This window comes from Aythya ferina (assembly GCF_964211825.1).
Source record: "Aythya ferina genome assembly, chromosome: W".
Classification (NCBI taxonomy): Eukaryota; Metazoa; Chordata; class Aves; order Anseriformes; family Anatidae; genus Aythya; species Aythya ferina.
The window spans coordinates 3,990,210-4,003,710 of record NC_140313.1 but is presented as its reverse complement, the minus strand read 5'-3'; the positions used below and the strand labels follow the sequence as shown (position 1 = coordinate 4,003,710).

The 13,501-nt window shown below is 50.7% G+C and overlaps 1 protein-coding gene across 1 annotated transcript in view; it reads right to left on the bottom strand.

Annotated features, from left to right (window-relative positions):
- Positions 1-6,477: 6,477 nt before the first annotated feature.
- The window catches only part of LOC311426474 (ubiquitin-associated protein 1-like), a gene marked incomplete at its 5' end in the record, with an annotated part of 37,861 nt that continues 30,837 nt past the window's right edge, over positions 6,478-13,501 (bottom strand). The window contains one exon of the mRNA XM_084502855.1: positions 6,478-10,246. Coding sequence (XP_084358981.1) covers positions 9,251-10,246 — 996 coding nt within the window. The 3' untranslated portion in view covers positions 6,478-9,250. The remainder of the gene's footprint in view (positions 10,247-13,501) is intronic.

Below are 13,501 nucleotides of genomic sequence, written 5' to 3'. Positions count from 1 at the left end.
GTTTCAAGTGATGATTTTTATTACGTCTCCTAGTAAGTCTATTTATTAATTTACAGAATCACAGAATTGAAGGGATTGGAAGGGACCTCGAAAGATCATCGGGTCCAACCCCCCTGCCAAAGCAGGTTCCTTAGAGCAGGCTGCCCAGGAAGGCATACAGACAGGCCTTAAATATCTCCAGAGAAGGAGACTCCACAGCCTCCTTGGGCAGCCTGTTCCAATGCTCCGTCACCCTCACTGTGAAGAAGGTCTCTCGCATGTTGATGCGGAACTTCCTGTGCTCTATCTCGTGACCATTACTCCTTGTCCTGGCCCCACAAACCACTGAGAAGAGGTTGGCCAAATCCCTCTGTCTCCCACACCTCAGGTATTTATACACATTGATGAGATCCCCTCTCAGTCTTCTTTTCTCCAGGCTGAACAGACCCAGGTCTCTCAGCCTTTCCTCATAAGGAAGATGCTCCAGGCCCCGTATCATCTTTGTGGCCCTCCGCTGGACTCTTTCCACGAGATCCCTGTCTTTCTTGTACCGGGGAGCCCAGAACTGGACACAGTACCCCAGGTGAGGCCTGCCCAGGGCAGAGTAGAGGGGGAGGATCACCTCCCTTGACCTGCTGGCCACACTCCTTTTAATGCATGCCAGGATCCCATTGGCCCTCTTGGCCATGAGGGCACACTGCTGGCTCATGGTCAACCTGTCGTCCACCAGGACCCCCAGGTCCTTCTCCTCAGAGTTCCTCTCCAGCAGGTTGTCCCCCAGCCTGTACTGATAGATGCGGTTGTTCCTTCCCAGGTGCAGGACTCTACACTTGCTCTTGTTAAACCTCATTTGGTTTCTTCCTGACCAGCTCTCCAGCCTGTCCAGGTCTTGCTGAATGGCAGCACAGCCTTCTGGCGTGTCAGCCACTCCTCCCAGCTTTGTGTCATCGGCGTACTTGCTGAGGGCGGACGCTATTCCCTCATCAAGGTCGTCGATGAAGATGTTGAACAAGACTGGACCCAGCACCGACCCCTGGGGAAAACTGCTAGTCACAGGCCTCCAGCCGGACTCCACGCTATCGATCACCACCCTCTGAGCTCGGCCAGTCAGCCAGTTCTCAACCCACCTCACTGTCCACTCCTCTATCCCACACTTTCTCAGCTTTGCTAGCAGGATGTCATGGGAGACAGTATCAAAAGCCTTGCTAAAGTCAAGGTACATCCACTGCTCTCCCCCCATCTACCCAGCTGGTGATGCCACCATAGAAGGCAACGAGGTTGGTTGAGCACAACTTCCCCTTGGTGAATCCATGCTGACTATGCCTCATAACCTTCTTCTCTTCCAATTGCTTGGAGATGGCATCCAGAACAAGCTGTTCCAACACCTTTCCAGGAACAGAGGTGAGACTGACTGGCCTGTAGTTTCCCGGATCCTCCTTCTTGCCCTTCTGGAAGACCGGAGTGACATTGGCTATCCGCCAGTCTTCAGGCACCTCTCCTGTTCTCCAGGACCTTTCAAAGATGATAGAGAGCGATTCGGCAATCACCTCTCCCAACTCCCTCAGCACACGTGGATGCATCCCATCGGGACCCATGGATTTGTGTGCGTTGAGCCCACTCAGACGCTCCCGAACCACTCCCTTGTCAACAAGGGGGGAGATCTCCACTTCCCAGACTCTTTCTCCTCCCTCCAGGGTCGAGGATCGCCTCCAGGGTCGCCATTTGCCGAGGCGATCGGCTCCGGGGCAGACGCGTTCTGCAGCGGAGCGGGGGATCGGGCCAGGCAGGGCTAATTTTTGTCCGGCATCGAGCCTACTAGAGGGAGCCGCCAGGACCCGGCAGCCCTCGTGAGGGAGGCTGACGAGGCGAAGGCGGAGCCAGCAGCGTCAGCGGCGGGCTATTTAAATCGGGACCCACCGCCATTTCACTGCCATTTGCCGAGGCGATCGGCTCCGGGGCAGACGCGTTCTGCAGCGGAGCGGGGGATCGGGCCAGGCAGGGCTAATTTTTGTCCGGCATCGAGCCTACTAGAGGGAGCCGCCAGGACCCGGCAGCCCTCGTGAGGGAGGCTGACGAGGCGAAGGCGGAGCCAGCAGCGCCCCCTCCCCAGCCCTTCAAAAGCAGCCCCTAGGGAGCGCGAGCGACCAGGAGCGCGGCGAACAGGGCGTGGCGCGTCAGAGGGAGTGGCGCGGCAGTTAGCGCGGCAGTTCGCACAGGCAGGGCGCGCAGGAAGGGCAGAGCGCTCCCCCTACACACAAACAACACCTCCTTAACAACAGCCGTAACTAGGCGATAATGGTCGCCACCAGGCACGGCGCGCTCTCCAGAAAGTCGGTACACACGCAGACCGACTACCCGTTAAAAAATGCCGCAGTTCAGGTCACCGGATGCAAGGAGTGTCTGAGCCTCTTGCTGCCATCGGCGGGAGGCAGAGAAACTGCGTGCGTGAGGTGCGAGCAGGTGGATGACCTGGTCCGCATGGTGGCGGAACTCAAGGAGGAGGTGGAGAGGTTGAGGGCCATCAGGGAGTGTGAGCGGGAGATAGACTTCTGGAGTAACTCCCTGCAGGGCCTCAAGGGGAGGTGCCGAGGTGAGACTCCCCAAATGGGGGCGGACCCCCTGCCCTGTCCCCGTCGGGCAGAGGGAGGGGATCTGGGAGCTGAGGAGGAATGGAAACAGGTCCCTGCTCGACATCGCAGGCGATGCTCTCCCCTTCCGGCCCCACCTTCCCAGGTGCCCTTACACAACAGGTTTGAGGCCCTAGAGATTGAGAGGCCGGTGTGTGAGGAAGAGGTAGCAAATGTTCCCAGGAGGATGCCTGGAGCGAGGAGGTCGACTCCGCGCCTCAGGACTGCCTCCACCAAAAAAGACAGGAGGGTTATTGTTGTTGGTGACTCGATTCTTAGGGGAACAGAGGGCCCTATTTGTCGGCCGGACCCTACCCGTAGGGAAGTCTGCTGTCTCCCTGGGGCCAGGGTCAGGGACGTTGCCAGGAAGCTTCCTAACCTGGTACGCCCCTCTGACTATTACCCCCTTTTGATAGTCCAGGCGGGCAGTGATAACATCGAAGAGAGAAGCCTCAAGGCTATCAAAAGGGACTTTAGGGGGCTGGGTCGGTTAGTGGATGGAGCGGGAGTGCAGGTGGTGTTTTCGTCCATCCCTATGGTGGCAGGGAGGAGTTCAGAGAGGACACGGAAAGCCCACCTGTTAAACACGTGGCTCCGGGGCTGGTGCCAACGCAGAAATCTTGGGTTTTTTGATCATGGGGCACTTTACTCAGCACCTGGCCTGATGGCCGCAGACGGGTCCCTATCTTTTAGGGGAAAAAGGATCCTGGGCCAGGAACTGGCAGGGCTCATTGAGAGGGCTTTAAACTAGGTAGGAAGGGGGATGGGGCTGAGGCTAGGATTGTTGGGGCTGTGCCAGGGGGAACAATGGCAAGGCCGGAGGATAAGGCAATGGCCCAGCTGAAGTGCATCTACACCAATGCACGCAGCATGGGTAACAAACAGGAGGAGCTGGAAGCCATCGTGCGGCAGGCAGGCTACGACTTGGTTGCCATCACGGAGACGTGGTGGGACCAGTCTCATGACTGGAGTGCTGCAATGCCTGGCTATAAGCTCTATAGAAGGGACAGGCAGCATAGAAGGGGTGGTGGTGTGGCTCTCTATATTAGAGAGTCTTTCGAGGCTGTAGAACTCGAGGTTGGGAATGACAAGGTCGAGTCCCTTTGGGTTAGGATCGGCAGGGACAACAAGGCTAGTGTCCTGGTCGGGGTCTGCTATAGACCGCCGAACCAGGATGAGGAGACGGATGAGGAATTCTACAGGCAGCTGACAGAGGTTGCAAAATCATCAGCTCTTGTACTCGTGGGGGACTTCAACTTCCCTGACATATCCTGGAAGCACAACACAGCCCTGAGAAAGCAGTCTAGGAGGTTTCTGGAGAGCGTGGAAGATAGCTTCCTGACACAGCTGGTTAGTGAGCCTACCAGGGGAGGTGCCCCGCTAGACCTTCTCTTCACAAACAGAGAAGGACTGGTGGAGGACGTGATCGTCGGGAGCTGTCTAGGGCAGAGTGACCACGCAATGGTGGAGTTCACTATTCTTGGCGAGGTCAGGAAGGGGACCAGTAAAACCGCTGTATTGGACTTTCGGAGGGCTGACTTTGAGCTGCTCAGGACATTGGTTGGTGGAGTCCCTTGGGAGGCGGTTCTGAAGGGCAGAGGGGTCCAGGAAGGCTGGGCGCTCTTCAAGAGGGAAGTCTTAATGGCGCAGGAACGGTCTGTTCCCACGTGCCCAAAGACGAGCTGGCGGGGAAGAAGACCGGCCTGGCTCAACAGAGAATTGTGGCTTGATCTTAGGAGGAAAAAGAGGGTTTATAAGCTTTGGAAAAGTGGGCAGGCCACTAAGGAGGACTTTAAAGAAGTAGCGAGGCTGTGCAGGGACAAAATTAGGAAGGCCAAAGCTCATCTGGAGCTCAATCTGGCTACTGCCGTTAAAGATAACAAAAAACGTTTCTATAAATACATCAACACAAAAAGGAGGACTAAGGAGAATCTCCATCCTTTACTGGATGCGGGGGGAAACTTAGTTACAAGAGATGAGGAAAAGGCGGAGGTGCTCAATGCCTTCTTTGCCTCAGTCTTTAGCGGCAATACCGGATGTTCTCTGGATACCCAGTACCCTGAGCTGGTGGAAGGGGATGGGGAGCAGGATGTGGCCCTCATTATCCATGAAGAACTGGTTGGTGACCTACTACGGCACTTAGATGTGCACAAGTCGATGGGGCCAGATGGGATCCACCCAAGGGTACTGAGGGAACTGGCAGAGGAGCTGGCCAAGCCACTGTCCATCATTTATCAACAGTCCTGGCTATCGGGGGAGGTCCCAATCGACTGGCGGCTAGCAAACGTGACGCCCATCTATAAGAAGGGCCGGAGGGCAGACCCGGGAAACTACAGGCCTGTCAGTTTGACCTCAGTGCCAGGAAAGCTCATGGAGCAGATCCTCCTGAGAGTCATCATGCAGCACTTGCAGGGGAAGCAGGCGATCAGGCCCAGTCAGCATGGCTTTATGAAAGGCAGGTCATGCCTGACGAACCTGATCTCCTTCTATGACAGAGTGACGCGCTGGGTGGATGAGGGAAAGGCTGTGGATGTGGTCTACCTTGACTTCAGCAAGGCTTTTGACACCGTCTCCCACAGCATTCTCCTCAAGAAACTGGCTGCTCTTGGCTTGGACTGGCGCACGCTTCGTTGGGTTAGAAACTGGCTGGATAGCCGGGCCCAAAGAGTCGTGGTGAATGGAGCCAAGTCCAGTTGGAGGCCAGTCACTAGTGGCGTCCCCCAGGGCTCAGTGCTGGGGCCGGTCCTCTTTAATATCTTCATCGATGATCTGGACGAGGGCATCGAGTGCACCCTCAGTAAGTTCGCAGATGACACCAAGTTAGGTGCGTGTGTCGATCTGCTTGAGGGTAGGAAAGCTCTGCAGGAGGATCTGGATAGGCTGCACCGATGGGCTGAGGTCAACTGCATGAAGTTTAACAAGGCCAAGTGCCGGGTCCTGCACCTGGGGCGCAATAACCCCAAGCAGAGCTACAGGCTGGGAGAGGAATGGTTGGAAAGCTGCCAGGCAGAGAAGGACCTGGGAGTGATGGTGGACAGTCGGCTGAATATGAGCCAGCAGTGTGCTCAGGTGGCCAAGAAGGCCAACGGCATCCTGGCTTGTATTAGGAACAGCGTGACCAGCAGGGCTAGGGAGGTGATCGTCCCCCTGTACTCAGCTCTGGTGAGGCCGCACCTCGAGTACTGTGTTCAGTTTTGGGCCCCTCGCTACAAGAAGGACATCGAGGTGCTTGAGCGGGTGCAGAGAAGGGCGACGAAGCTGGTGAGGGGCCTGGAGAACAAGTCCTACGAGGAGCGGCTGAGGGAGCTGGGCTTGTTCAGCCTGGAGAAGAGGAGGCTCAGGGGTGACCTTATTGCTCTTTACAGATACCTTAAAGGAGGCTGTAGAGAGGTGGGGGTTGGCCTGTTCTCCCACGTGCGTGGTGACAGGACGAGGGGGAATGGGCTTAAGTTGAGCCAGGGGAGTTTTAGGTTAGATGTTAGGAAGAACTTCTTTACAGAAAGGGTTGTGAGGCATTGGAACAGGCTGCCCAGGGAAGTGGTGGAGTCACCATCCCTGGAAGTCTTCAAAAGACGCTTAGATGTACAGCTTAGGGATATGGTTTAGTGGAGGGCTGTTAGCGTTAGGTTGGAGGTTGGACTCGATGACCTTGAGGTCTCTTCCAACCTAGAAAATTCTGTGATTCTGTGAGGAGTCCCGGGGGAGAGTCCTTGAAGCAAAGACTGAAGCAAAGAAAGCACTCAGTATCTCTCTGCCTTCTCAGTGTCTCCCATTACCAGGACACCCCCCTTGTTCAGCAAGGGACCCACATTATCCCTAGTCTTCCTTTTACTGTTTACGTACTTAAAAAAAAAAAACCTTCTTATTATCCTTTATCTCTTTTGTAAGCCTCATCTCTAGGTGGGCTTTAGCCTTCCTCGTTGCGTCCCTGCAGGCCCTGACAACACTTCTGTACTCCTCCCAAGAGGACAGGTGCTTTTTCCACATTTCATAGACCTTCCTCTTCCTTTTGATCCTGATTCCTTTGGATCCTTTTGAGCTCCTTGCTCATCCATGCAGTTTTCCTGCCCTCCTTCCCCGATTTCCTACTCTTAGGGATGCACTGATCCTGAGCTTGGAAGAAGTGCTGTTTAAATGTTGCCCAGCTCTCACATGCACCCTTGCCTTCTAGCAACCTAGCCCATGAGATACTCCCAAGCAGGTCCCAGAAGAGGTCGAAGTTGGCTCTCCGAAGCTCCAGGGTAGCAAACCTGCTTTTAGCCTTCTTCCACCAAGTTCCATCTTGAACTCCACCATCTCATGGTCGCTGCATCCCAAGCTTCCCCCAACCTTCACATCCCTAACAAGCCCATCCCTGTTGGTAAGGACAAGGTCCAGAAGCACCCCCCTCCTCATCGGCTCCTCCACCACCTGTGTCAGAAAATTGTCTTCAACGCATTGTAGGAACCGTTTGGACTGCGCGTGCCTGGCCAAGTTGCTTACCCAACAGATGTCTGGATAATTGAAGTCCCCCATGAGAACCAGTGCCCAGGATCGTGAGGCTACTACCAGCTGCTTGTAGAAGGCCTCGTCGACATCCTCCTCCTGATCTGGTGACCTGTAGTATACCCCCACAACAGTGTCCCCCATACCATCCCACCCCTTAATTCTCACCCACAAGCTCTCCACTTGTTCTTCACCCTCCCCCAGGTGGAGCTGGGTACTCTCTAATCCTGAGCTTGGAAGAAGTGCTGTTTAAATGTAGCCCAGCTCTCACATGCACCCTTGCCTTCTAGCAACCTAGCCCATGAAATTCCTTTTTTAGTTTTTAAAACCTTTTGTACCTTCCCTTACAGCATTGTCGAGAACACACCTCCTCTATCAGTCTTCACTAGGATTTAATCTAGCACAGAGATTTAAGTACTTGCAGTGAGAATTTGGTTATCTTAAGGCCTATCTACCTAGTGGTAAGTGATCTTTCACGTTAATCCCTAGAGACATCATGCTTCAAGGCTTCACCTCTGAGCCTCATACAATGAGGCAATCTCCCCTCAAACCTGTGATTTGTAGCAGCAAGCACTTGCTCAGCACACTGCTGCTCCTGACAAAGCTTACAGCATTGAATTTGCTCTAGTGATCCATAAGCACCTATTCTGAGGGATACACTAGTTGCCAGAATACTGCATTTCTCAAATAATACTGCATTTACTTAAGCCTTAAGAGAGATGAAAGAACAGTGGGAAGAGAAGGACTGTCACCAGTTTTAGAGCACATGGTGTCACAAAAACCTACAGTACACCAGCAAGAACGCAGAACCACCGTGCACAGGACAGAAGCCGCCTTCCAAATCTCACATTTTAGAGCTAATTAGAAGATTTGGCTATACAGTTTCCATTAGAATTCATAAGTATTGGTGTCCAGATCTTAGGTTCTTTGGAAAAAAGTGCCCAAGTTCACTCAAATCTGAACTCCCACTCACAAAGCCACAACAGATGGCATCAAGTTAGGTGTCCCTTGTACTGGGTCTGGCTGGAATGTTAACTTTCCCTGCAGCAGCCCATACAGTGCCGTACTCTGTACTTGTAGCTAGAACAGCAGTGTAATCACACCAGTGTTGTGTCTACTGCTGAGCAGCAGTGGCACAGCATTGGGCCTTTCTCTAACCCTCCTAGGGGGTGGGCAAAAAGTGAGGAGAGAAACATCACTAGGGCAGCTGACCTAAACCAATCAAAGGGATATTCCATACCATGTGATGTCACACTCAGCAATAAAAGGTGGAAACAGGAAGAAGAGGGGAGGGGTGGGCTCTCGTTGGGAAAACATCAGTCCTCCTCTCGAACACCGGCTGTGTGCGTTGAGGCCTTGCTTCAAGGACGTGGTCAATCATCGCTCATTTGTGGGAAGTAGAGAGTAATTTCTTTCCTCTGCACTTCCACATAGCCTTCATTTATTTTGTTTGTTTGTTTTCCTCCCTTCTTTTTATTTTTTTCCTTTTCCCCTCCCTTTTCCCCTTTCCCTTTTTATTTCCCCTTAGTTAAATTGTTTAGTTCATGGTAGTCTTTATTTAATTATTATAATTATTTCCCTTTAATTAAATTATCCTTATCTCAACCCGTGAGTTGTTCTTTGCTTTACTTCTCCCCCTCCTCATCTAAGGAGGGGGGAATGAGAGAGTGGTTGTGGTGTTTAGCTGCCCAGCACGGTAAAACCACCACACCCTGAAGTACTCTCAGAACTTGCTATAAGTTAGAAGCAACAAAGCTTCAAACTCCTGTCTCAGAGCTGTACAGCAACCAAAATCTGCAAATCTGAGATGGTCTTCAAAACTGCTTTTGGTATCCAAAAAGCAATCCTCCCACCCTCACAGGTAAGAAACCACGGAAGAAATCTTACAGTTACCTCAAAAGGCATGCAGCTATGTATAACTATGAACAACAAGAGCTGAGAAGCTGAAAAAAGTCACCAGAATTGGTTTCAAATTCAGAGATGGGAGGGGAGCAGGGAGAAGAAGCCTGTGAGCAGTAGTCTGAGGTTCACAACTGTCAGCATGAAGACCTGTTGAGCTGATGATTTTGCCACATAAAAGAATTACTGTACATGATCTGTCCTATCTACACACCACACATTAAATGAAACTAAATACAAAGCCACGGGACATTTTAGAATCAACATTTGCCTCCACACCTCCACATCTCCCCCACGAACTCAATTTTAATCCACCGTGTGTTTACCGTGGTCACTGTGCTTTGAGACAATTCTTCTTCCGTACAAACTGTTGACACAGCCAGGGAAGGCAGCCTGGTTGGAGAGGATAATGTTGATGTCTCCATGCCACTGTCCTCATTTAAAGCAGACAGACCAACCACATGGTGTCCGTTCAGTTCGCTAGCTTTAGCCTGAGCACAGGCCTGCAAAGAGCTGAGAAAAGTGCTGTTGTGGAGACAGGTAGTGCTGTGAAAAGTGCTCATGAGCTTTGGTGATTTTTGATCACTCTCATCGGAGTCAAGTTTAGGAAAGGATAGGGATTTGATATTGCTCACTGAAGTGATAGGGGACAGGGACACTTTGGAAGACAAGGACATCTTTTCACAGTTTCCCAACTGCGGTAAAGTGATAAAGCCATTGGGTTTGTGAAGGGGCTTGAAGTCCAACGTGGCCCTTTCTATGGATGCCAGAACCTCCTGATCTTGCAACACAGACTCAGACCCTCCTTTGGGCAAACTGCTATCTAACAGCTGGGCAACAATCGGCCCAGTAGTACCGACATGGATTTCCAGAATGTTTTTTAACTCCTCCTTATCATCGATAGTTTTTAATTCCAGTTTGTCAAATGGGTCTTCTTCACTTTCAAAATCAGCTGGGTTGAAGTCTGCTTTGGGGCGAGGTGGACTAAGAACTTTTTGCTTCACAGCACTGCTGTCGGCTGGCATGGGAGTAAGAATGTTATTGTGCTGCAGACCAGCGAGGATGGGGTTAATAGGAGGAGGCATGGCCTCAGGGCAAGGTCCCTCTGAGAACCCCAGTCTGTTGCTGTCCTCTGGGGCTGCTTTTGAGTTTCCTATTGCTTCTTCTGCCTTTCGTTCAGCTCCTTTCTGGGCAGCTTGAATTTTTTTGATATCTTCAGCCCACTCGATTGTTTTCTTTTCCAGGGAGAAGTCATACTGACCGGTGGTAGAGAGGGAAAGAGGGAAAAAATAAAGACAAGTTATAAGAATCACAGCTACTACTTTACAGCAGAAGTAACACAAGTAACACAGAGCAAGAACTACATGAATCATCACAGACAGACAATTTTTCCCCAGCATCTCTTACAACCTATAGAATGGCAAAACCAGGAGACACCAGCAGTAGTTCGTTTTACCTCTTGCAGCAAAACCTGGCTATAGTCTGGATCAGAATCTCATATTTTGTGTCCATCCTACACTTAGTTTTGTTTAGAGCTACTGATGATCACAAGATCAGTTTCACAACTCTCTCCCCCTCTTCCAACAAGAAAATAGATGCAGTCAGAGTGTGAGAAACAAAGTTGTGTTTTTGCAGTAGAAAACTAATTTTCTGTATTCCAAGGTAGTTGTGTAGTCATAATAAGGAGAAATGCTAAGTAGATAAGTGGACAGTAGGAGGCCTCACTGTTCCAAAATAAGACAGAAGCTTGAGAAAAACAGGATGAGCAGTGTGAGAACAGTAAAAAAAAAAAAAAAAAAAAAAAAAAAAAAAAAAAAAAAGATCACAAGTTCTCAAAGCATAAGAAAGGAGAAATTAAAGGGTTGAAAAACAGAAAAAATGTACATATATGGTATAGAGGAGCATCGAGTAGGTTTTCAACCTGTAGTACTCAGCCAATGAGGAAACAGGGGACGTGATCAGGTGTCGGGTAGTATGGAATAAAAGGTTATGATTTGTTTACTAAAATGCACTCCTAATTGGCAGGACGCCCGCCATTGCAATCGCGAATAAAATAGCTTCACAGAAGATCCTGTCTGAAGAAAATTATTGAGATTTTTCTCACAATTAGGGGGCTCGTCCGGGATCTTGTCGCCTACCGAAGAGTTCTTGCCACCACAGACAGGAAGGTGCACCCCGCTGATTTCAGCGGTCCCGTTGGGGGTGGTGGGTTGTCTCGGTATGGCCAGCAAAGGACCGAGACTGTTAGTCTGAAGACAGGCTCTGCGAAGCTCTGGGGAGAAGGGAGGCCAGCACAAACATACACAGACACAGCCCAGAGATAGTCCAGCCCAGATCGGGAACAGGCACAGGGATTACTACTGCTGATAACCTGGACCAGGAAGCCGTGCATGGACCGAGATAAGGGAAACTTTACCGTATCTTGCCTCGAGTTGGGTTTGGAGAGACTCTGGTATGAATGAGTGTGAGTGTGAATGAGACATACTTTTAGTGTGGAGCGAACGTGAAGTCCCGATCCGTGAGGCTCGGTGGTCCTGCAAGGGGACGAACGAAGTCCCCTCGGCTGGAGAGGGACAAAGCGAAAGAGAGAGGAGAGGAGTGAAAGAGAGTCTCGGGGGTTTGGGCCCTTAGGTGTACGGTACCTCGAGCACGGTGAAGTGAGGTGCTTGGTAGTACACCCCACCTCTGTCCTAATCCTAGGTGAAGGCGTGTGGTACCCTGTGGGTGGTAAAGTCCACAGCAGCACGTCAGGAAGAGCTGGGGATTAAGGGTTCCAAGAGTCAGCAGGGTGGGGTTGGAGACCCTGGGATTGTGCCTAAAGACAGTCCTTTGGAGAGAATGATAAAGATTTGGAAAAACAACCCAAAAACTAAGGAAAAAGATTTAAAAATATATATATAATTTAAAAATGGTTTGATATTGCGTAATTGTCTGGCCTAAAAAGCCAATAAAAGGAACTTCAGTATTTTGGCCAAAATACAGGTCTGATGAAAATTCAGGCTTGAAAATTATATATAAACAATAAGGTTCTGTTTTCAGAGGAGGAATCAAGTTATGCTCTCTATAATCCTAATATTGCACCAGAGGCAGTGGCAGCTGCTCCAGGAGGGGACACAAGGACTGCAATTGACGCTGTCCCTGGAAAAGGAGCGCACTCTAGTCTCTGGCAAGAATTAGAACAAGGTAGAAGATATACTGAGAGTTTTGCCTTCCCTGATACTAACAGTACTAACACTAACTGTGTATCCTCTTAGGGAGGTTCCAGTGGGACAAGGACAAATACATTATGTGAACTCCCCCTGCTGTGGTTTAACCCAGTCTGCAGCTAAGCAGCAGGGACTGCAATTGATGCTGTGCCTGGAGAAGTCGCACCAGGGAGTGCCGATGCGGGGCCAGTGCCACTCCTCCCTTACCAGGAGAGAGGTTAGGAGTTTTAAGAAGGAAATGAAGTCTTTAACTGAGGGCCTAGCAGAACAGTCAAATCCGTTTATAAGGCCTAGGCTTACACCAAGCCAAGGACGTCTCAGCTTCTTGCTCTGTCCTGCCAGCAGGCAGGCTATGGGTGCAGCAGGAGCTGGGAGGGGACAGACCTAGGACAGATGACCCAAACTGGCCAAAGGGATATTCCATACCATCTGACGTCATGCTGAACAATATATAGGGGTAGCTGGCCAGGGCTGGGGGGGCCGGGCTGCTCGGGGATAGGCTGGGCATCGGTCAGCGGGTGGTGAGCAACTGCACTGTGCATCACTTGTTTCGTACACATTATTAGTAGTAGTACTATTATTATTATTGTTGTTATTATTATTTTTTCTATCTTAATAAACTGTCTTTATCTCAACTCACAGACTTCACTTTCCTGTTTCTCTCCCCCATCCCAGAGAGGGAGGGGGGAGGGTGAGCGAACAGCTGTGTGGTGTTTAGCTGCCGGCCAGGTTAAACCACAACAGATAATAACAACCCACAACACAGAAATCATATGAGAGACTCGGGGTCAGAATGAGAAAGTACTTGGAGATGAATCTTGAGGACCCAGTAGCCCAAAGGCTCTTGAAAGTTTGTTTTGTGATTAAAGCCTGGCCAGATATACAGAAAAAGCTCTAGAAGATGGGAGGATGGAGTAAACAGCGTAGGTAGTATGAAGGTGTATGCCAGGAGGGGAGATGAGAAGGAAAAGCAGAGAGCGAACACAGCATACTGGGTAGTGAGGCAGAGTTGGAGATAGAGGGACTTTTGGGAGAAATCAGGCTCAGGATGGAAAGGAGAGGAAGAGAGAAGAAGGAATGGCAGATGAGGAAAGCTACCTGTGTTGCAGCCTTAATCCTAGCAAGGACAGGCTTTTTGAGAAGATGTTTTAAGTGTGGCCAGGCCGGTGTGGTGGTTTTACCATGCTAGGCAGCTAAACACCACAACCACTCTCTCATTCCCCCCTCCTTAGATGAGGAGGGGAAGAAGTAAATTAAAGAACAACTCACGGGTTGAGATAAGGATAATTTAATTAAAGGGAAAAA